Genomic DNA, 20,883 nt, shown 5'->3' on the forward strand with positions numbered 1-20,883 from the left:
CCACGGTTCCTAGGCGGTAAGAAAGACGGCAGTTGTCTTGTGACGTTCAAACAGGTTCGACTTCGGGCCAATTAACCCTTCTTGGGGTTGTGGTGATTTGATGGTTGAATTCTCTTGTCCTCTCCACTGCCTGTCTATCACGGCGAACCTCTCTGAAGCGGTTCCTAGCCCAAGAGATTCGCATAGGTGAAATGAGAGGTTGCGTCGGCTTGGTCGAAGTGGTCGTTGCTGCATATCGGTAGTCGCACGTCTGGTTCGAAAGAAGAATATTGGGGGAATGAAGACGACTTATAAGTTGCCCTCTTATCTGGTGCCAGATCTATCAAGGTGTAGGTTTGGCCAACAACGACCTGCCCCAAATAGGGCAGCTGACTCCTTTGCACCATTTTTCTAACAAATTAGCAATGCGATGCCGCCAGAGATCGGCTCGCGTGCGCAATCGTCTCCCTGTCGCGGTATCACTGACTTATCTGCCTTGTCTATCTCTCCTCTATCTTCTCCTCGGACCTGCCCTATCTGCCAAAAGATCAGGGCGTGCTGTGTAAGAACCAGAAACACTGCCCACGCTTCATTGGCCTCGCCGTCCCTTCAATGTCGAGGCGTATCTGCGAGGCATTCCCCTCTTATCTCCAGACTCTTTGGTTGCTGCTCGCGTGCCCACCCTTGCCGCAGTCTGTTGCCCGTAGCGGGAAGGCATTGGAGATGGCTTCCCCTTTGAAGATTCGCCCTGCAGCGCGCACATGTACGATGTTATGCATGTTTGGCGGCGGGAGGGGAGTGGATGGAGGCATTTTTCTTCTTTTCCAAGTGTGCGCCCTTCGTCGTGTCTGTTCTTTATCTATGCTCTGCGTGGGATTGTTTCAAGCGCACCTTCTTATCTGGAAGATGGGCGGTCTGGGCGGGAACGAGGGGCCCCTTATCTTTTCTCCAGGTTTTCCTTTCCCCGGATATCGCTTGCCGGTGGGCTGTGTGTTGTCTTGTTCAGATATAGATGCGAACTGCTGCTGCTTCTGCTGCCACTGCCGACCTGAATTGTTTTCTGGCCTTTTTGGAGCTTGTTTCTCCCGCTAGTTGACGGTTTTTGCCGATCCGACGCTCCTCGAACTGCCTAGTGACCTACGAAACGACTATTTGAAACTTCTTCACACCGAACATGTGAGCGCCTTTCCGTATGAGGGTTGGATGGATGATGGTGGTCAATTCGAATGGGACGCGAGGTCGATATACCAGTCAACAACAGCTTGAGTTAGGAGTATCGAACATGGTGGAAGAAATACTCTAGCGGTCTACCGGAATAACACTCTACTATCATGAAGTGGTGCTCCTCAGACGGGAGGTTCCTATGGTTGCTTTCGATGTCGAGGACGACTTCGAATGCGCTGGCTCCATCCTGCTACTACGTGGTCGGCCCGGACAGGCCGAAGGGGTGAAGGTGCTGATAGACGACGACCGGTCCGGCCAGTCTGTCGGGGCGCGGTGTCTGGGATTACAAACATGGGATGATGCTGTTGTCCTCGCACACATCCAGGTTGCTGTTGCCTCTCTCTCGGGTTGACGAGATCCTAGGCGAACGAAGTATGTCGCAGGTTATTCGGACTGTCCTAGCTGATTACCGCCTTGGAGAGGTCTTGGGGAGTGGTCTCTGTTGTATCGCGACTCGTGGTACACATCGTCACCTTCACTTTGCTATACAATACTCGACGAGCACTACTTACCTAGGAACACACAGTCCCAGAAACGATGTCGACGTGAGGGGATAGAAGAGACAACGCCTCCAACTCGAAATCCCGATCGATGTACGAAGCCCTATATCCCTACCTACGATTCGAGACCGATGCGTCACCGTAAACGAGACACATTTCTTCAATGCCTACAACTCTCCTTCCTGGATTGGATAACTGTCGACTTCTTGACTAGCGGGTCGTGGGGAGCAGATGCCTTTGTACACGTACCTCCCCTCTCGGACACATGAAGTTGGACTACGGCTCGACAGTCAGCCAGTGGACTGGATGGACTTGACATCCCGTGTTGAAGCGACAGATCACTGAAGAGAGGAGCAGGCCAGGATCCTCCGGTGCCTGGGAGAAACTAGCATCCGGACAGCAGATCGTTATTCAGTAAACCTGTCGCGGCGGGGCATGTGAGGGTATGACCTAGATCTGTGCATATGCCGACACCGAGAGAGGTGGTGGATTGCTGTAGGAGTCTCTAGAGGCAAGAGAGGGTTGACTTGCCCTTGTACTTGTCTATTTATACGAGGCCAAAGAGAATGAGCATAGGAGTCGTAGATAATGATACTATCCTGCCAACTCCATGGCGAATACTGATGCATCATGTGGGCATGTACAATTGCATCGTGGACGCAAACACCAGTTGCCAGTCTTAGCGTTTGACTTCTCCTTCGCAGAGAATGCTTGAGGAGGATGTAACAATGGACGAGAAGGGTTTAATGCTCAGCCAGCCGGAGCAATAGCAGAATTATCACGAGCAGAGCATAAGTTCCATCGCGAGACATGTGTCTCTCGGGCCTTCACGGCCATTTGCTCAAATATTGCAAAAACCTTGACGATGGACCGACTAGACAAAAAGTCTGACACAGAGGGGCCGGAAAGGCATCAGGGTAGCAGAGAGGAGGCCGAGGGAAGCATCACGGTCTTGGGCCTGTAAACATCGTTCCAAAGAATTCTTGCAACACTAGATTCAGGTCTTCCAGGTCGCGAACCACAGAATATCTCGAGGACGACGCGAATTCAAGTAGCGGTGGCTGCGGGAACAGCAAGATGGAATACGATACTGAAGTACTTGCGGAGATTATGAACCAGTTCATCCTTTCCCCTTGCCCAGTCGGTCATGATTAAACCAGACAGACTGAATATTTTATTGACATCGTCGATGCGTCGTAAGCCGTGATCAACCTAGGGTCCTAGATGTGATTTCAGAGTACTGACAGAAACACTACGCTTTGAGATACTGCTATAGCCGCATCCGTATCTGGATATGTCATAGACGAAAAGCAGTGTTGTGGCGTGAATAAGAGCATCGTTGTGTTCACCGTGCGGCACTTCTTCCGGGTTGAGTGCGTGGCCCTCTCAGTACTTCCCAGTGTAAGCACCGGAGAGACGCATCGTCCCCTACACATAATCCGAGGGGGAATCAGATCAGTCAGATACGAGAAGATATACGTGTGCAGGACGAATTGGTATCAAACCATTGCTACTAAACTCGGAGGGGGAAAAAACCATGTTTCAACCAGCGAGGTATGCTTCGAGCCGTGCGTGTCCAATCTTAACACTTGTATAAAAAGCTCGGGAACATATTCATCGGGTTTCAACACATGCGTACTGATATCCTGTGCTCTTCCAAGATACCCCAGATTGACGAACGTCCTCGTCTACGTGATACCTAGATTCAGAGGGCGTGGATACCCATGCAGTAACCACTTTACCATGTCTCAGTGATGTGCTTTTATTTCAGATGGTTAGATGCAAGGGGAAGTAATCAAAGTCCGCCTCGGGTCGGGCCTGATTCTGACTGCTCAGATCGAGGAGAAGGCGAGCTCTGGTCACAGCCACAGAGACGACCAACCCAGTCGTATTCCGATAGTGCTGTTGTCAATATTGAAGAGCTCTAAGTTTGTAAACGCCATGAAGCTATCCCGAAGATATCCTTAAGTCGGAGTAATGATAGAGTACTTTGCACCATTGAGCTTGACCATGTCTTCGCTACCCAGTCGAGGCTCCCCACTCGACATGTCTTGCGCTTGTGCAAATGGTGTAAGTTGTCTTCGGTATAGATGCTACCAGAATAACTTCTGTGGGCTCGGAATAAGCCCTGAGCTGTCTGTCTACCAATCCACCCTTCTGGACCCATCCCTGTGCTTCCGAGCTTGGGACCTTCGCGACCCTTTTTTACATGTCAATCCCATCATCTAGATCAATTCGAGGGTATCTTGCTTGACTGATACCTGTCCCCCGAAACGCCGATAACGCCACATAGATACTGACTAAACCCTTTCGTACACCGCCGGCAGTGAACCCCTTATGCGCCAGCCGTGAGCTGCTTATGTCTTTTCAGACAGCGAGCAAAGTCGAGCTTCTTGCCCTCCTTGGGCATGTGAGTGCCACTCGCAATGCAGAGCACGCGCATTCGAGGGTCATATCGGAGACCCGTGAGGAGCTTGGGCGTAATGAGGAAATACTGCGACGTATGCTCACGGCAGGCAATTTCCACCATACGCTCATGCACCATGCGCTCGTTACGAGGATCCATACCTTGGTTGATCTCATCAACCACCCGGAAGGGCGACTGCGCCATTGATTGTAGAGCCATCAGGTAAAAGATGGTCGAAACAGCACGCTCACCGCCGGACTGGCGATGCTGGTTGAGCTGCTGAAGAGTCTCGTTTTCTCTGTGTCATCGTTAGCAACTGCAATCTTGGCACAAACAAAGACAGCAAGACTCCTCAGCGAGGGATGTATGCGTACCTGAACTTGACCATGATATCCAGGGCCCACTGGTCAAAGTCTTCGTCCTTGTGGACCCGAATCTCGCCAGCGCAGTTGATCTGCTCGAAATTGTAGCTGAAGGCGTCATTGATTTTACTAATTAGTTCGTCGAGCTGCGGCTCCCACTTCTCGCGAATCTTTGTGATTTGGCGGTTGAGATGGTCGAGTTTGGCCGTGGTCGCTTCCATTTTGGAGCGCAGCTTCTCGATCTCCCGGGCCCGCGTCTCGAATTCGCGCAGGGCTCCTGGGTTCGCAACATGGATTTGTTCGATCGTGTGCTGCTCGGCTGCGATCTCGTTTTCGACGTCCTCGACGCTCTTGTCCTTGGCCAGAGATTCAAGAAGATCTTTCCTAGTCTCATCCTGGGCAAAAATCTCAATGACTTTGCCCTGGGCTTCCTCAGCTCGCTGCCTGGTACGCTGAGAGTCCTGGGTCAAGGCAGCAATATTGCGCTTCTCGTCCTCCAACATCTGTACAAGCTCATTGTTCCTAGCTTTGAGACCCTGCACGTCAGACTTGGCCTCGATTTCACGGATCTGAGCCTCTAGCAGCGCCTCTTGTGCTGCGCGAACCCCCGCGATAGCCGCGTGATGCTGCAAGGTGGTCTTGGCCTTGCGTATCGTGGCTTTGTCGATATCAAAGCCCAACTGTTGAATGGCCGATCGGGCCTCCTCGACCTCCGCCTTCTTCTGGTCCAAAGCTCTCTTCTCACTTTCTGTGTCAAGATTAGCATCTTCGTTGATAGTATTGTGGTAAGCTGCTTACCAAGCTTGACTGGAATCGCTTGATAAGCGTTGTGGGCTCTCTGGAGTTCATTCTTTCTTTCCTTAAGTGTTTTCTGGGACCGGATTAGTATCACGGTCTCGAGTGCTCGTGATGTGACTTACAAGGTCGTCAAGGATCTCATTTCTCCTGTCGTTGAAACCAGCTATCTGGCCTCGCACTTCGGTGTTCTGAGCTTTCAAAGCGTCAAACTCTGCCTCAACCTCGCTGATCTTGCGTTTGATTTCGCTCTTTTCCGCTTCATCGACTGGTTGATCGGTCCAGAACATGCCTTGCTGAATGCCCCTGGTCATCGTCGAAACCGCTCCAGGACCAAGATCTTTGCGACGAGACACTCTGTAGAGCTGCCGGCCCGTCGACCAGTTGTTGATCACCTCCCCTTGGACGATTTGATCATATTGGGCGTCGTTGATGTCTTTGAGTGCGATACCCGAAGCATCGATTTTCTTTTCATTGCAAAGCATCGCGAGCACCGGTTCTGGCCCAGTGATCATGTCCAGTGCAAATGCGTCTAGTCCAAGGGTGTTCGCCTCGTCCCGACTCATCTTAGGGCGGAACTCATGCAACGGCTTGAGGATTGACCGAACATTGACAGAAAGACTCATGACCTTGTACAGGTAATGACTGAGCTTCTTATGATCTTCGCGAGTCTGCGCCGTGAAACACAGAAAATCGTCGTTGTGTAGCAGCGCTTGGATCTGATCCGAATACCGTTCGTCCTTGACTGAGCAGCAGAGAGCGGGTGGCCCAAAGACCTCTTTCTCGAACTTGTCCGTGTTCTCCTGAAGCCAAGCATAGCCTTTGGCCACATCGGGCCATTTCTTCTGGATGAAGCTAAGCATCTGACCCTGTTGAGAATGAAGGCCTTCAAGCTCCCGGTTCAGCGCCTGCTTCATATGTGTCTTGGCATGCCCTTGTTCTTTGATATCGCGAAGCTTGCCTTCAGCTTGACGGGATTCGGCCTCAAGCTCTCGAAGTTGATGCTCCTTCTCTCGCTAAGGACCATGTCAGTTTGCACTGCCAAACATTAGGCTATGTGACCTACAATTTGGGTGTTGTGTTCTGTGGCATTGAATTCTGCCGGCTTGTTCTTTTTTTGATTTTCCAAAAGCCCTATCTTGCTTCGAATCTTGCCTAGCTCTTGCTTTTTGGATTCGAATCCCTTCTTGCTACTCTCGATGTTGCCCTCTATTGTCTTTACCTGTTCGTCAACATCCTCAATCTTGTTGAGTGCTGCATCGGCCGCAGCCTCTGTGCGCCGTAGAGCTTCTTTCCGACTGCGAACCACAGCCGACACCTTTTCGTGATACACTTGCTTCTGATTAACAGCTTGCAGGGACGGTGCAGCCTCTTGCTCAAGCTTTCGCAAGTTTTTCTGGGCAAGTTTTTCCTGCTGCCTCTTCTCCTTGTAGAGGGCCTTAGACTCGAGATAATCCGCTACCGCTCTGGCATCGGTGAGGTCCACAATCTTTTGCAGGGCCTCCTCTCGCTCGCGAAGTCTATCAACATCGTGCTGCATATAGTTCTGTCGATCCTCGAGTTGCTTTAAATGGTCGCTAGCGGAGTCGGTCCCACGCTGAAGCTCCTTTCTGTCCTTGTGAAGATCCTGCAGGCTCTTTTGCCAGTCCAGCATCTGCTGCGGCGCTGCAGCACGCAAAGTTTCGTGAAGTAGGTCTATTGGTGTAGCGGAAGCAAACTCAACGACGCGGTCTTGTGGTAGAAACTGGCACAGGTTGTCGACCTGAATCTTCAGATCCCTCATCAACCCTTGTATAGCTTTGTGTGACGAATCCTTTCCATTCAACCACCATTTCTGACTGTTTCTTTCGCGGTCGATTTGAACCCGGATGACGTGATGTGATCTGTCCTCTGGTCGGCGCTGCAGTTCAATCTCGATGATAGCGGAAGGCTTCCCGTGCTTGACAAACTCCTTGACATTGCCTGCGCGCCCTAAATGTTTCGGGCTGAAGCCAAGACCGAGGCAGATGGCACAGACGAGCGAACTCTTTCCCGTTCCGTTGGGCCCAATCACCATATTCAGGTTGGGACCAGGAAAAAATTCGGCGAGTTCGTATGTGACAAAATTCTCGACTTTCACCCGGCGGATTGCGCCAGGCGAAAAGCCATCTTGGTCGCCTCGGCTCGATGTGCTCTTAGATCCGTTTGTACGAGATCCGTTCGGTAATTCGTGATCATCGTCGTCCTCGGAGTTATTGGCGTGTCGGCTCAGGCGGGGGCGCTTGGTACTTTCAGAGCCATCGGAACGCGGTTCTGAATCGTCGTCCTGGATGTCGCGTCGTCTGCGACGACTTGAGGGATGGGAGGGCATTTCCGGTCGATGTGGTGTTCTGGAAGCAGAGGTGTGTGTGTGTGTGTGGTAAAGAAATCGGTAAAGTCGGTAAAGGGCGATGCCGATCTGAGGGAGGCTACCTTACCTCGTTGGCGTTGGTGGACGTCGAGTGCGACGCGAAGTAATTAATTTAGACGCGTCGGATCTCACCCCGCGCGCCACACTCCCTGTAGGCTCCCTTCGTCGTTGAGGAAAGAGCTACCTAAGGAGCGTCCGATTACATAAGAACCGAGGAAGGCGCTTAGCTAAGACTCAGATATGTAGCTGCCCGGCGCAAGGTGGTAACAGTGGTGGGGTTGGTGGGGCTCTCAGCTGCCGTGCGCTCCAGCGTAGGTAGGTCCCGTCCGGTGCATCTCAGTGGGGCTGAGGTCCGCACGGATTCCAGTGCCGCGGGTGGCTGCCAACTTCATCCCTTAACATCAGCCGGCTGTTGATCCGTCGTCCGATGCGGCCAACGTCGTCTATCGCGCCCCGATGGCCCACTTCTCAGGAATGTTCGCTGACACCTGATGAAACCCTTCGTCAGTTTTCTTCGCAAGGTGTGGTGACACCTGTCGAGGATGCTTCGTAAGTGAGGTTGTGGGTGTGACTCCACTCATCCATAGGACTGTCCACAATGTGATTGTAGGTACGCCAGAAGAAAGAGGCAGCTGTCACCAACAACAATGGAGCGCACGTATGTAAGTACTCTGAATGATACTTCGATCGCAGATAAAGAAGAGCAAAAATTTCTTTAGCAAGAGCAACACTCGTAAATGAGATAGCCACGATAATCAACGATGATAAGAATGACCAGAAACCAAAAATGACGTCCGAGGGAGGCAAGTGTGGTGGTGGGTGACAGACTCAGAAAAGAGCGCCATGAGCGCCTTGAGTTTTTGTTTCCTTCGCTTGGTTTCTTCTCCAACGTCAGGTGAGATGTCTAGTGGCCGAATTCTAGAGCTCCGCCTTCATTCCAGTCGCCCTTGGCTACTTCGGAGCGTGAACCCCAGTGAGACCTGACCGCTGCTGTATTCGTCCTTTCAACGGGCCTCGAGGTCGCTCCTTGGAAGGGGGCAACGTCTGTCTGCTGTCTCCCTTCGAACCTTCTATTTTCTGCCGATTGCCTCACCTGCCCCAGCACCCTGGCTCCCACTTGCATTCCCTTCTCCCACCACAACACCTCTGCCTTGACTCTGCGCGTCTTGGGCTTTTCCCCCGTCACCACTCGGATATCCGCGCTGCCTTTCTTTCTAACACCTTCAAACACCATCACACACCACCCTCTCGGTATCGTCTGGCTTTTTTTTTTTGGCAATCAGTCTATCAAAAATTCCATCCATTCGTTCAGATCCTGGCCTTCATCACCCTCTCTTCTTTCTCACTCACTTAGTCCATCCAGGATCTTTATCTCCTTTCCCAAACATCTCCCCTTTCAACGCCTTACACACGGTAGACAACACCACTTGCCGTACTCGAAACCGATCATGTTCTGACTGCGACCCCGGAACTACCGCTGCAATGTCCGAGACTGGTCGGACGAGGGCTTCGGCCGCTCAAGCCCGGGCTCCTCTTGCGGATGCGACTCAACGCATCAATAATGCTTCATCCAAAATCCCCATCAAATCATCAAAGTCACGCGACAAGAACACCGGTCATTCCCAAAATGCTGCGGCTTCGGATCGCCAACGCTACACCAGCGACTATGACCCGCCGGTCTCTGGAGCGAGAGCCACAGCTGCTTCGGCTGGTCCACCTACCGCTCGTAACCCTGCTGTTGCAAGAGCGCGAGCATCCCATGACGTCGATCCGTCGAAGCGCATGTCCCAGGCATCTCAGGCCTCCACGACCACATCGAGCAAGAGAAGCAGCGGCTATGCTTACAAGACACACATTGGTCCCTGGTTGTTGGGCAGAACCCTCGGAAAGGGCTCATCGGCTCGCGTGAGACTCTGCAAGCATCGTTTGTCTGGTGAATTGGCAGCCGTCAAAATTGTGCCCAAGAAGACAGCCTACTTGATCCAAGCCGGCAGTCTCGCTCAACTTCACGACTACGACGACAGTCTGCCCGAGAAGATCAATGGCGAGATGCGTGTGCCTCTTTCGATCGAGCGAGAAGTGGCCATCTTGAAGCTGGTCGATCACCCAAACGTTATGAAGGTGTATGATATTTGGGAGAATCGATCAGAGATGTTGGTTGTCACTATCGCATATAGACGAGTCCCGAGCTAATTTTCGAACAGTTATCTGGTACTTGAGTATGTTGAACAAGGCGACTTATTCGACTACATCAATACCAACGGTCGGTTCACTGAGGAAGGCGCCATGTTTCTCTTTCGACAGATGATGAGCGCCCTTCAATATTGTCATTCCTTCAACATCTGCCACCGAGACCTCAAGCCCGAAAATATCCTGTTGACACCCGATAACAAGGTTAAAATTGCCGATTTTGGCATGGCCGCTTTGCATCAATCTTCGGAGCACCGACTTGTCACGGCTTGCGGCAGTCCTCACTACGCTGCCCCTGAGCTCTTGAAGCACAAGCACTATCGAGGAGATAAAGCCGACATATGGTCTTTGGGCGTCATTCTCTATGCCCTTCTAGCCGCGTGCTTGCCCTTCGATGACCCCGACATTGGTGCACTGCTACAGAAAACCAAGAGGGGTATATACGAGATCCCAGATTTCTTGAGCCCTGAAGCCAAAGATCTCATCCGTCGCATGCTTGTGGCCAATCCTGACACAAGAATCAGCATCAAGGAGATGTGGCAGCATCCACTCATTCGGAAGTACGACTATCTCGACGATCTTGGCAACAACCATCAGCTCAACGATCTTCGCAAGGGCTTTCACTACACTCCGCTGAAGCCCCATGAAGTTGACCCTCACCTGGTTAGGCAGCTTCGGTCACTATGGCACATGCTCACCGAACATCAGATCAAGTTGAAGCTCATGGACTCTGCGTATGTAGATTCACCGGCCCGCTGATTTGGCAAAAAGCTAACTTGACCCAGGAAAAACGACCAGAAGCTGTTCTACTGGCTTCTTCACAGCTACCGCCAGAAGCAGCTAGAGAATTTCCTCCCCGAGTTGTCTCAGTCTCCTAGTGACTACCATCATCTCCACGAACCTGTTTGGAAGAAGAGGGTATCCACTGTCGAGTTCAACCAGCCCAGAGCAGACGGAACGGGCAGAAGTGTGTCGCGCTTCACAGTCATCTCCCATGTTGCGGAGACAGATGATGGAACAATTCAGAGCTACGATCCTTACAACTCAAGCCGGCCTATGCGAGGGCATTCTCAGGCAAGCCATGCAAAGATTGTCGTTCATCGCAATCGTCGCGGCTCCATGAAGCGGGACAATACACAGACATCGCAACTGTCACGCATCAAGACAGGCTCGACGTTGCGTCACTCACGCGTCAACTCTCAGCGAACAACACACTCTGGCCGCTTTCAGTCCCCCCGCAGCTCAATGAATTCGCTCCATAGCAGCAGACCAGGAACCTCTTATAGCAGACCGGCTTCCCGTCACAAGCGAGGTATCGACTTTTCTCACATAAGAAAGAAGTCTACCGATAGCCACGCCGACAAGCGTCGTCGAGGTGCCCCGAGCGTCATTGGAGAGGAAACTTACCTGAAGAGACCGCAATCTCCCACGAGTCCGCCAAAGCGCATTTCTATGATGGACAGACCTAGACCAAAGCTGAAGATTGTGAAGCCTCAGGATCCAGCTGTCATTGTGAACGAGGAAGTTCGGCACTTCAGCAACAGCATCGCAAAGGACTGCGATGAAGCCTTCAACAGCTTCCTATCTGTCGATGAGACAACAGAGCTGGTTTTGGAAGACAAGAGTAGTGGTATCAAGAGAGAGTCTACGGGTCTGTCTTTGGGCCCAGTAACACCCTCTCCCGAGACTTTGACGAATCCTTACCATCCATGGGACACTCGACCCTTGCCGCCTTTACCGCCTCCTAAATCGACGCCATCCTCGATTTCGGAATCTGAGAGGCCTAGCAAGAATTACGACCATCCCAAGGATGCACAGCATTCTGGCCGGGTCGGAAAGTTTGTTGATCAAGTCAATCGTCTAGGCTTTCCTACTCTGCTTCCTAAGCAAGATCGCCGTACTGTATCCGCACCTACACATAGTCAAAGCAAGGTGACTGGTCGCTTGCCGGCAATCAACGAGAACGGGCGAGACTCAGAGTCTTCGTCCCACTGGGGAGATGCTGATCGAAACAGGATTGTATCTGCCCCGCCCAAGACCCCTGGCGGATACGCTGAAAATGATGGTCTTGACTATCTGGTCCAAAGAGGAGATACCATCCGTGTTGTCAACTCCCCCAGTGCAACGAGTCCGATCCCGAAACCTCTGAACGTGCGAAAGAAGACTGCCGAGCGACCAGCTTACGAGGACCATGTCGAGGAGCGCTACGTCTATATGCATGGTGCGTCGGGTACAGATGAACCATCGACTCCATCTGCTACTACTTATGGAAGTGGCACAACAAAGCAGAAAAAGTCCTCGTGGTTCAAGCGATACTCAAAGGATAGCACTTCTAGAGAGGGTAGTATCAATACCGAGGCAACTCAAGAAACCCAGGCATACAGCATGACAACACAGTCTACAGCCCCAAGCCGCTCGGAGACAAAGATCCACGAGCATCTTCCCCCGGTTGCAACCAAGAAGAAGGGCTTCGGCTTGCTTTTCTGGAAGAGCAGTAAGGCCAAGTCAGAGGGGAAGATGGCGATCGCGGGTGAGCTACGAACTACGAATATTGTACCCATTGAGAATGCCTCACTAACATGTGTCACAGGTCCAGATTACGATGACTCTTCCTCTCCCGACAACCAAAGAGTTATCGGACACGAAGCGAGCCGGAAATCAGTTAAGAGCTGGAACGGCTCTGAGAAGGGAGCTCGAACAATTGCGGTTCATCAAAACTGGCTGGCTCGCCTGTTCGGGGTCAAGCCCGCGACGAGCTACGTGTGCTTGGTCATGTCACGCAAGCGAGCTCGGCAGGAAATGGTAATCCTCCTCAAAGACTGGCGACGTTATGGTATGAAAGATATCCAGGTCGAGAAGGAGAGAAACATTGTGTTTGCCCGAGTTGGGGCGCAGAATTGTAAGTCATTTTCCACCCTCCCATGGGAAAGCCCTATTTTCTCTCCCTACTAACTTCGTCCGCAGACTTAGGCATGAAGGAAGTTGCATTTGCCGCGGAGATTATGACAGTGATTGAGCACGGGAAGAAGGGTCCCCTCTGCATTGTACGATTTACACAAGAGCGCGGGGCGGCCAGTAGTTTCCACAAGGTTGTGGACACGGTTCGAATGGTGTTCGGAAAGCGAGAGCTGGTTGTCGCCGACAAGTCCAAGGAGAAGATGATGATCAAAACGCTCAATTCCTGAGGATGGACGAGATTGCATTTGGCGTCAGAACGTGGGCGGCGACATTCTTTTTTGGGGCACCGGCTCGGGAGGTTGCTTGACTGAGGATCGACGGGTTCCCCCATGATTCTGCTTTTTCTTTTACCACTTTTTCTTGCCAGTCACATACCTGGGATCAAGCATAGGCTGGGCATTTTCATTTCGGAGGATAAGGATTGATTCAATGTGAGCATGGACTGCGGATGCAGCTCGACATCACAGGCCTTGGAGAGCATTGGAGGCACTGGAGGATGGATAATTACTGTGGTTGGATGGCTTTCCCAGCACTACAGCTGAGGTTTATATCCATATCACGATGGATGGGTGGTTTGGAGATTCCGTCCGATGATTGAGATTATTCTTCAGCCATCAACAGTTTCTTTGTATGGCTGAGAGGCAAGGAGGCTATTGTTCATAGAGTCGAGCTGCATAGGTACCCAAAAAGTTGATTGCTATTACATTACAAAGGAGGGCTATTATGTTCTCAATACCTTACTCAATGTGTGTCGTTCTAGGTGACGGCAAGGGCCGGAAACTGTCGGCATGCACGAGGGCGCTGATTGGAGTACGCGGAGCTGGGGTAGCACGCCTGCCAGACCTCGGCAGCTCGGTGAATCGGATCTAGAGGTGAGCTCGAGCCACGGGTAAGGATCCATGTGTCCCGCGTCATAATAGCTCGGCAAGTGGAGAGAGCATTGGTTTTTTTAGCATGTCAAGGTAGAGTCGAGTGCCGATTTGGTGATACCCTCAGGTTGCTTGTTGCTCACTCTCAATCATGCTCCCATTCGAGGCTTGGGGGAGTTGATACGCAACAAATTCACCGTCCCAATTTTGAGAATGCATCCGTATGTGGATCTGCGGCAGACCCTTATTCTTTTCTTACCTACCCCAGAGACGAAGACGAGCTTCAATTGCGGGCCTCGCCCCCATCAAGCATGGCTTTCGCCGGCGGCGACAGTGCATTTTTTTCTTATCGCGGACGGATCCGACTTCGGCTTGGGGAACTGGGGTTTTTGGGCGGTTACGTTGGGATACGGGGTTGTGAAAGCACGCAAGGCCATGACTTGGGGCAGAAAGAATTTGCACATAATTGCTCGATTGTATCGAGTAAGAGATTCAATTGAGTGAGTTGGTTGAAGTAGTCTTGTAGTAATTAAGGTCGATGGCAGAGATGGCCATTGTTGCTGCCGATTTTCTCTGCAAGTCTTATCGCATTCTGACCCCGCCATGCGATGCCCATGTCACTGTCAGCCCAATAAGACTGGCCAGAGGTATTGCAATGAGGTCACTGCTGCTGGGGCTCACTTCTCACTCGGATCAGAACCCGAGCTCGACTACCATAGAATGAAGCGCATGGAAGGCAAGGGTCATAGTGCGGTACATGCCATGAAGCAAGCTGGAGGAGCACATGCAAAGTCACTTTCCTGGCCGTACTGTAGGTAGGTAGACTTGGAGGTTCCCGTCGGCTTCTTTTGGAGGTCTAGTTTCACTCTTTCCCCACACTTTCACAAGCGTCCGGCGACTGCTTCTCCTTGATGAACCCAAGGAACCTCCCTTTGTAACCCGATCTCCAACATCAACCACAACGCATGGGCGCCTCTCTCGAATCTTTTCCTTCCCCTCTTCTCCCCGCGGTCCGGCTGTGAAGCTCTCCATCCACCCGAATCAGCCCGATCACTGCCGACCCAGGTATGGTCACTAGCTGTTTCTGGGTCCCTGACTAAAGTGTCATGATACTATCCCGGTACAAAAGATGGCCAGCCAGTGGACTTTGCCCTTCGGCTACCATTCCGCCAATTTGCATGTACCTCGGGTGGATCCCGAGAGGTTCCCCAGGTCCCTCTTTTTACCTCTTCCTCTCTTGGTCTACACAATGGAAGTCTGCGCATGCATCATTCCTGCCCTTGTCATGGATGATGGGCGCCGGCCAACCCCTCGCTCGACTCGTCTGTGCCGAGCTTGCGACGGCACTCGCCCAGGTCCAACGCGCCAAAACCCCCGTCGGGAGCTGTCTTCTTCATAATTACATGGTGCCTTGCATTCTTCGTCCGTTAGCCAGCAAGCCTACTTATTCCGTCTATTTCTTCCAGAACATCCAGCCTCACCTCTCCTTTATATTTCTTCCATCCCAATCCAATTGCTCTTGTTCTCCTTGAAAAACCAAAGATACCCCGTGTACTACGCTTACCATAACCGTCCTGTCTCACGACGAAGCTTGTGCACATTCCCCTTACACGTGAAAACCTTCCTACGACTACCAGCCAGGACAGTCGCCGACCGGGAGATCCTACTATTTTGCGTACTACCCAACACTAAACACCATCACGAAGTGAAGAGACACACATATTCGCACACTCACATACACACACAATGGCTACCACCGAAGCAATCCTTCAAGGCGTCAACGTCTTGGGCAACGTCACGGATGCCCAGCGCAAGATCCTTACCCCCGATGCCCTCGCTTTCCTTGCCCTATTGCACCGCTCTTTCAATGCCACACGCAAGTCACTGCTCGAGCGTCGCAAGCTCCGCCAGGCGGAGCTCGACCGTGGCGTCCTGCCCGACTTCCTCCCCGAGACGAAGCACATCAGAGAGAACTCCACATGGAAGGGTGCTCCGCCGGCTCCCGGCCTGGTCGACCGTAGAGTTGAGATCACCGGCCCCACCGATCGCAAGATGGTCGTCAATGCTCTGAACTCGAATGTTTGGACTTACATGGCTGATTTCGAGGGTGAGTTTGTGCCACACCGGAAGACGCACTCGACCTCAATGGTATACTGTACTAACAATCGTCTGCCACAGATTCGAGCGCGCCAACCTGGGATAACATGGTCAACGGCCAAGTGAACCTGTACGATGCCAACCGCCGCAAGGTCGACTTTAAGCAGGGATCCAAGGAATACAAGCTCCGCACCGACCGTACCCTGCCTACTCTGATTGTTCGACCCCGTGGCTGGCACTTGGAGGAGAAGCACGTTACCGTTGATGGCGAGCCCATCTCTGGTTCTCTCTTCGACTTTGGCCTCTACTTCTACCACAATGCCCGTCAGACCATCGATATTGGCATTGGCCCATACTTCTACCTCCCCAAGATGGAGTCCCACCTTGAGGCCCGCCTGTGGAACGACGCTTTCAACCTCGCCCAGGACTACGTCGGTGTTCCCCGTGGCACCATTCGTGGAACCGTTCTGATCGAGACTATCCTGGCTGCGTTTGAGATGGACGAGATCATCTACGAGTTGAGAGACCACAGCTCCGGCCTCAACTGCGGTCGCTGGGACTACATTTTCAGCACCATTAAGAAGTTCAGAAACAACTCCAACTTCGTTCTGCCCGACCGCAGCGCCGTCACCATGACGAGCCCGTTCATGGATGCCTACGTGAGTTACCTCGCGCCCTCTCGCATGCCTTTTATAGAGGAGATACTAACCCTCGTCGTAGGTCAAACTCCTCATCCAGACCTGCCACAAGAGAGGCGTTCACGCCATGGGCGGCATGGCCGCCCAGATTCCCATCAAGGACGACAAGGCCGCCAATGACAAGGCGATGGAAGGCGTCCGCGCCGATAAGCTGCGCGAGGTGCGCGCTGGTCACGACGGGTGAGTCGGCTGTATTCTTGCCTCATGACACTGAGTTAGCTACTAACATAATATCAAAGCACATGGGTCGCTCACCCTGCTCTGGCTTCGATTGCCTCTGAGATCTTCAACAAGAACATGCCCACGCCCAACCAGCTCTTTGTCCGCCGTGAGGACGTCAAGATTGGCCAGAACGATTTGTTGAACATGAACGTGCCGGGCAAGATCACTGAGGAGGGTATCAAGAAGAACCTCAACATCGGCCTTGGCTACATGGAGGCCTGGATCCGTGGCGTTGGCTGCGTTCCCATTAACTTCCTCATGTAAGTCCCACAAACTGCCCCCCCCCCCCCGGTACCCTTCATCAATCACATCATCAAGAGAAAAAAAAGCTCACATGTCGCGCGTATAGGGAGGACGCCGCTACCGCCGAGGTCTCTCGCTCTCAGCTCTGGCAGTGGGTCAAGCACGGCGTGTCCACCGCCGAGGGCAAGAAGGTCGACAAGGCCTACGCTCTCAAGCTCCTCAAGGAGTCCGCCGACGAGCTTGCCAGCAAGGCGCCCAAGGGTAACAAGTATCACCTCGCCGCGCAGTACTTTGCCGGCCAGGTCACCGGTGAAGATTATGCCGATTTCCTGACCACGTAAGTCTACATCATACCATATTTCGTTCCCACAATGCTGCCGCCACCACCACCGGCGCTATCTTGTCCTTCTTCGGGGCTTTCTCTTTGCGCCCCGTGGCTTTGACCCGCTTGTGTTGGTTTATCATGGAACAACGTTTCTGACTTGACCAACAGTCTTCTTTACGATGAGATCACCGTCGTCGGTAGCGCACGCCCTGCTTCCAAGTTGTAAACCGGGAGGGCTAGTTGATAGCTCGCTTCCGAAGCGAAGGAGGTCACGCGCGAGATGTCGTGCGTAATCGATCTTCTGGTTGGTGCCTCTTGACGGGATGAATACCGGGGACATTTGAAGTGTTGTTTCACCGAACGGGTTGGGTCTCGGGGCAAAGGCAGGATCTGGGTCGAAAATTCGCCGGCCAGAATTTGGAAATCTGCTTGATGTATTGGGTCTACGAATGTAAGAATGAATGAGATTGAAAATTGATTCTTATTTCATGAGTCACACACCCCCTCCATACCACTAATAGTCAGGCCGCGTCGTGGCTTTCGGTTGAGTTTGTCCAGAGGGGGGTCCGGAATTCTCCAGAGTCTACACGTCAACGAAGACGATAAGTTGAGGTGTTGGGCTTGGCCATGGATGAGAAGCACTACTCGGTGTGAGTGAACCCGGACCTAGATCCGTGGCTTGACTTGCTCAAGTTGGAGCCAGGTTTGAGGCGAACAGCTGCAGCCGAGAGTTACGAAAGTTATTGGTCCCGGGGTGTGCTTGTGGATCTCATGGCTCATAGCCACTGTCTTCCGTGGTTGAACGTAGTCCACGGTTTGGCGAGACACGAGGCTGATAATGGAGTCTGTAGTGGACCCCGCCACTCGGTTTCTTCTTTTGCCTTGGCCCCTTCTCAAGCCGTTGCTCGTCACGTATGAATACTTCCTGAGGGATCGACATACCTGGAGAACTGTTGGGCTGTGCGTTTGTGAGGGGCGTGTAAGTTCTGAGTTGTGTGGACGACGGTTCGGTTGTCGAAGATGAGGGAAGAAGAAATACGGTGCACCTATACAGATAATCAGGTGGAGGCGGACCCTTCATGCAGGCTACTTTTGAGACCCCGGTTCGCTTTCAAGGTCCAGTCAGGTGTGAAGGAAGGCCGTATTCTTGTTATCAATGACGTCTTATACATTACAGTTGTTGTTCTTGTGATTAAAGTAATGAGCTAGGGAGTTTGAAATAACCCCCAAACCTCGGTGAGATTGGGGATACTTGACTTGTTAACAGAGGTATAGGAAAGGAAAGGTGAAGGGAATAAGAAAGCTTCGAAGAGGCGCGGATGGCCGCCAGGGTTCGAAATTTCCTGAGGAGTTCTCCAGGAGCGGGCCGCGATGGGGCGGCGCTGTGAAGGATGAAGGGATGGGAGAAGGGGGTATAGTCCGGTTGCTGGATGGTTTGAACGCGACCATGGTATAGGACGCCCCTTTGAAGGCAAGAAGACGGAATTCTCACTAGACTCCGGAGTCCGGCGTCGTCTATCATATCGACATGTCATAATTGGGCGTTTTAGCGGCGTGTAGATGGTCGAGCAGATGTGCTGCCCACAAGTAGATGCCGCGGTGTCGTTGGGGCGGAGCGGGCCGTCTTTGATGAGTGCGTAAACTCAAAGACAACCTCGTCCTATCGCATCGTCAGTTGAGAAACAAAAAGGGAAGGGTAGATAGACCATATTCGACAGGGCGATGGCCTCTATCGCCACCAACAGAGGTCATCGCTACCCGGTCCCGGAGATACGGGTTAGTCGGTACAGCAGGTTCCCTTTCCCAACGCCCGAGATGAGTCGGCTGATCCACCTCCGCCATCTTCAATTGCAAAAGAAGTCTGGATCCCGGGGTGGAGGGAGCCTAGGCCAGTTCGGAGTGGAGCGGACGCGCGATATCGGATCGCCGGCGTAGGAATGGCAGTGATGGGCTTCCTGTTGGAAGTCTGCTTTCGCATCATGTACCCGAATTCGGGAATATGTTGAGCTGTTTCTTTGGTTGAAGAGTTTCTTATGCTTGGATCGGCCGCCGAGATTCGGGTGTCTGGGCTCATCGAGAAGATTGTGATCAGTCGTTTTCTTCGATGATAAGATGACGAACGAGTAGGCTTGTGTAGAGTGATGATTCAACGATGGTTGGTCTCCCTCTGAAACCCGCATCGGACGCTACTTGACGCCTACCTATACGTGATATCCTGCTGGTTCTAGGGAAGGAGAGAATGTGTCTTGAGACTTGGTCGTTTGGGCGTTGGTGAGATATGGGAGGTTTCTTTTACCTCGGCAACGCCCCTTCCTCCTTTTGGTCATTTATGATATGGATGAGGGAAGTCACGAGACGGCATAGCGGGAGGGAATGGGACGTCGGCGCCGGGCAACAGGATGATCGGGAAAGAGTTTCACGTTGGCCGATGGGAATATATCTCCCAGAAAGAAAGCGGACGGTGTCTTGAGCGTACTTCAATCTCACTTTCCTGTCTCGGATCTGAACGCCACGATGTTCGCTAAGCAAGAAGACGGGAGAGGGACGTTGAATGTAGGCCTCCACTGAGATCGACTGCAACATACCCACAAGACGATTTACGTCTTTGAGAAGAAACCCTGCAGTTGCTGTCTTGATCTGTTTGCCCCTCCTATGGGAAGATATCCACCTCCGCCACGTTGATTAGATTAATGAAAACAGACATCGAGCGACCAGACAAGATCCTTTTTTTTAAGCCTCTTCTCTTCCCTGCCCGGGCGACTGCTTGGTGGAAACGTCTTGTCTTTCCTACCGAGGGATATGTTTAACGGCGCGAGGATGATCTAACGCATACTTTTTCTCGATATTCACAATAGGCGATACCTAGGACGTCATGTCAGGAGTAATGGCCGAGACATGTTGAACAAATTTACCGTAAATCGGATGACACCCCCAAAAAAGGGTGTTCATCTTCGTATATGCCGATTGTCTTACAGGACAATTAGTAAGCGGCCGGCGTACATGCAGCAAGGAGATACATCGATGCCAACTTCCTCCGTGATCGCTCGTTGATAGTGACCCTTTGCCTTTACGAGCATGAACAAGTCATCAAACGTCCTTCATTGGCGGCGGTCAGTCTCCTCCTGATCAGCTAGCCAATCCGATCGTTGGAAGACCTTGCAGCCGGTGAGCGAAAGAAGAAATATGGACTCTCAGTCGGTGTCCAGTCAACTGAATCAAACATGCATTGCTTTTCGACGGGAGGCGAAGAATCCGCGAAGCTGGGTAATGCAAGGAACAGGGCCTCAATCGAGAGTTGAAGTGAGACGAAAGGCTGCGCCTCAGAAATCCATGGCTCAAACCACAGATTTATAGCCGTATCGTGGGTTTCTTCTTATGACTTGCTCAATGTGTATTGAGTAGACAGCGGGTCGAAGACCTTCAATTTGAATAACACCTCTCTCTGCCCCCCAATACCTTTGCGTGTTACTGACCGCTACTGGCGCGGCCCTTTCTGAGATGTCGAAATATGATAGATTGAGTGGATTTGAGACCAGCGGTGGACCTCTTGCAGTCGATACTGCCGTGTTGGTTTGTCTTTAAGTCTTCCCAAAAGCAATGCTGCGTCTCAGGTATTATCTTGGCC

At 52.1% G+C, this 20,883-nt stretch overlaps 4 protein-coding genes across 4 annotated transcripts; 3 read left to right on the forward strand and 1 right to left on the reverse strand.

The window, feature by feature from the left end:
• Positions 1 to 4,038: 4,038 nt before the first annotated feature.
• Positions 4,039 to 7,617, reverse strand: CCOS01_01374 (RecF/RecN/SMC N terminal domain-containing protein; the record flags this gene model as incomplete). Its single annotated transcript, XM_060449570.1, has 5 exons — positions 4,039 to 4,408; positions 4,485 to 5,220; positions 5,271 to 5,343; positions 5,393 to 6,283; positions 6,334 to 7,617. 5 exons carry the CDS (start codon positions 7,615 to 7,617, stop codon positions 4,039 to 4,041), a joined length of 3,354 nt encoding a protein of 1,117 aa, XP_060321008.1.
• A 1,521-nt stretch (positions 7,618 to 9,138) lies between these two features.
• Positions 9,139 to 13,031, forward strand: CCOS01_01375 (uncharacterized protein; the record flags this gene model as incomplete). Its single annotated transcript, XM_060449571.1, has 5 exons — positions 9,139 to 9,809; positions 9,861 to 10,580; positions 10,632 to 12,376; positions 12,437 to 12,745; positions 12,811 to 13,031. The coding sequence occupies 5 exons, from the start codon at positions 9,139 to 9,141 to the stop codon at positions 13,029 to 13,031; spliced, it is 3,666 nt and encodes a 1,221-aa protein (XP_060321009.1).
• Positions 13,032 to 14,851: 1,820 nt separating this feature from the next.
• Positions 14,852 to 15,205, forward strand: CCOS01_01376 (uncharacterized protein; the record flags this gene model as incomplete). The annotated part of the gene is made up of 1 exon (XM_060449572.1): positions 14,852 to 15,205. The coding sequence occupies one exon, from the start codon at positions 14,852 to 14,854 to the stop codon at positions 15,203 to 15,205; it is 354 nt and encodes a 117-aa protein (XP_060321010.1).
• Positions 15,206 to 15,419: 214 nt separating this feature from the next.
• Positions 15,420 to 17,484, forward strand: CCOS01_01377 (malate synthase; the record flags this gene model as incomplete). The annotated part of the gene is made up of 6 exons (XM_060449573.1): positions 15,420 to 15,780; positions 15,852 to 16,429; positions 16,491 to 16,648; positions 16,708 to 16,950; positions 17,040 to 17,270; positions 17,427 to 17,484. 6 exons carry the CDS (start codon positions 15,420 to 15,422, stop codon positions 17,482 to 17,484), a joined length of 1,629 nt encoding a protein of 542 aa, XP_060321011.1.
• Positions 17,485 to 20,883: the final 3,399 nt, after the last annotated feature.

This window comes from Colletotrichum costaricense (assembly GCF_030867565.1).
Source record: "Colletotrichum costaricense strain IMI 309622 chromosome Unknown Scaffold_1.1, whole genome shotgun sequence".
Classification (NCBI taxonomy): Eukaryota; Fungi; Ascomycota; class Sordariomycetes; order Glomerellales; family Glomerellaceae; genus Colletotrichum; species Colletotrichum costaricense.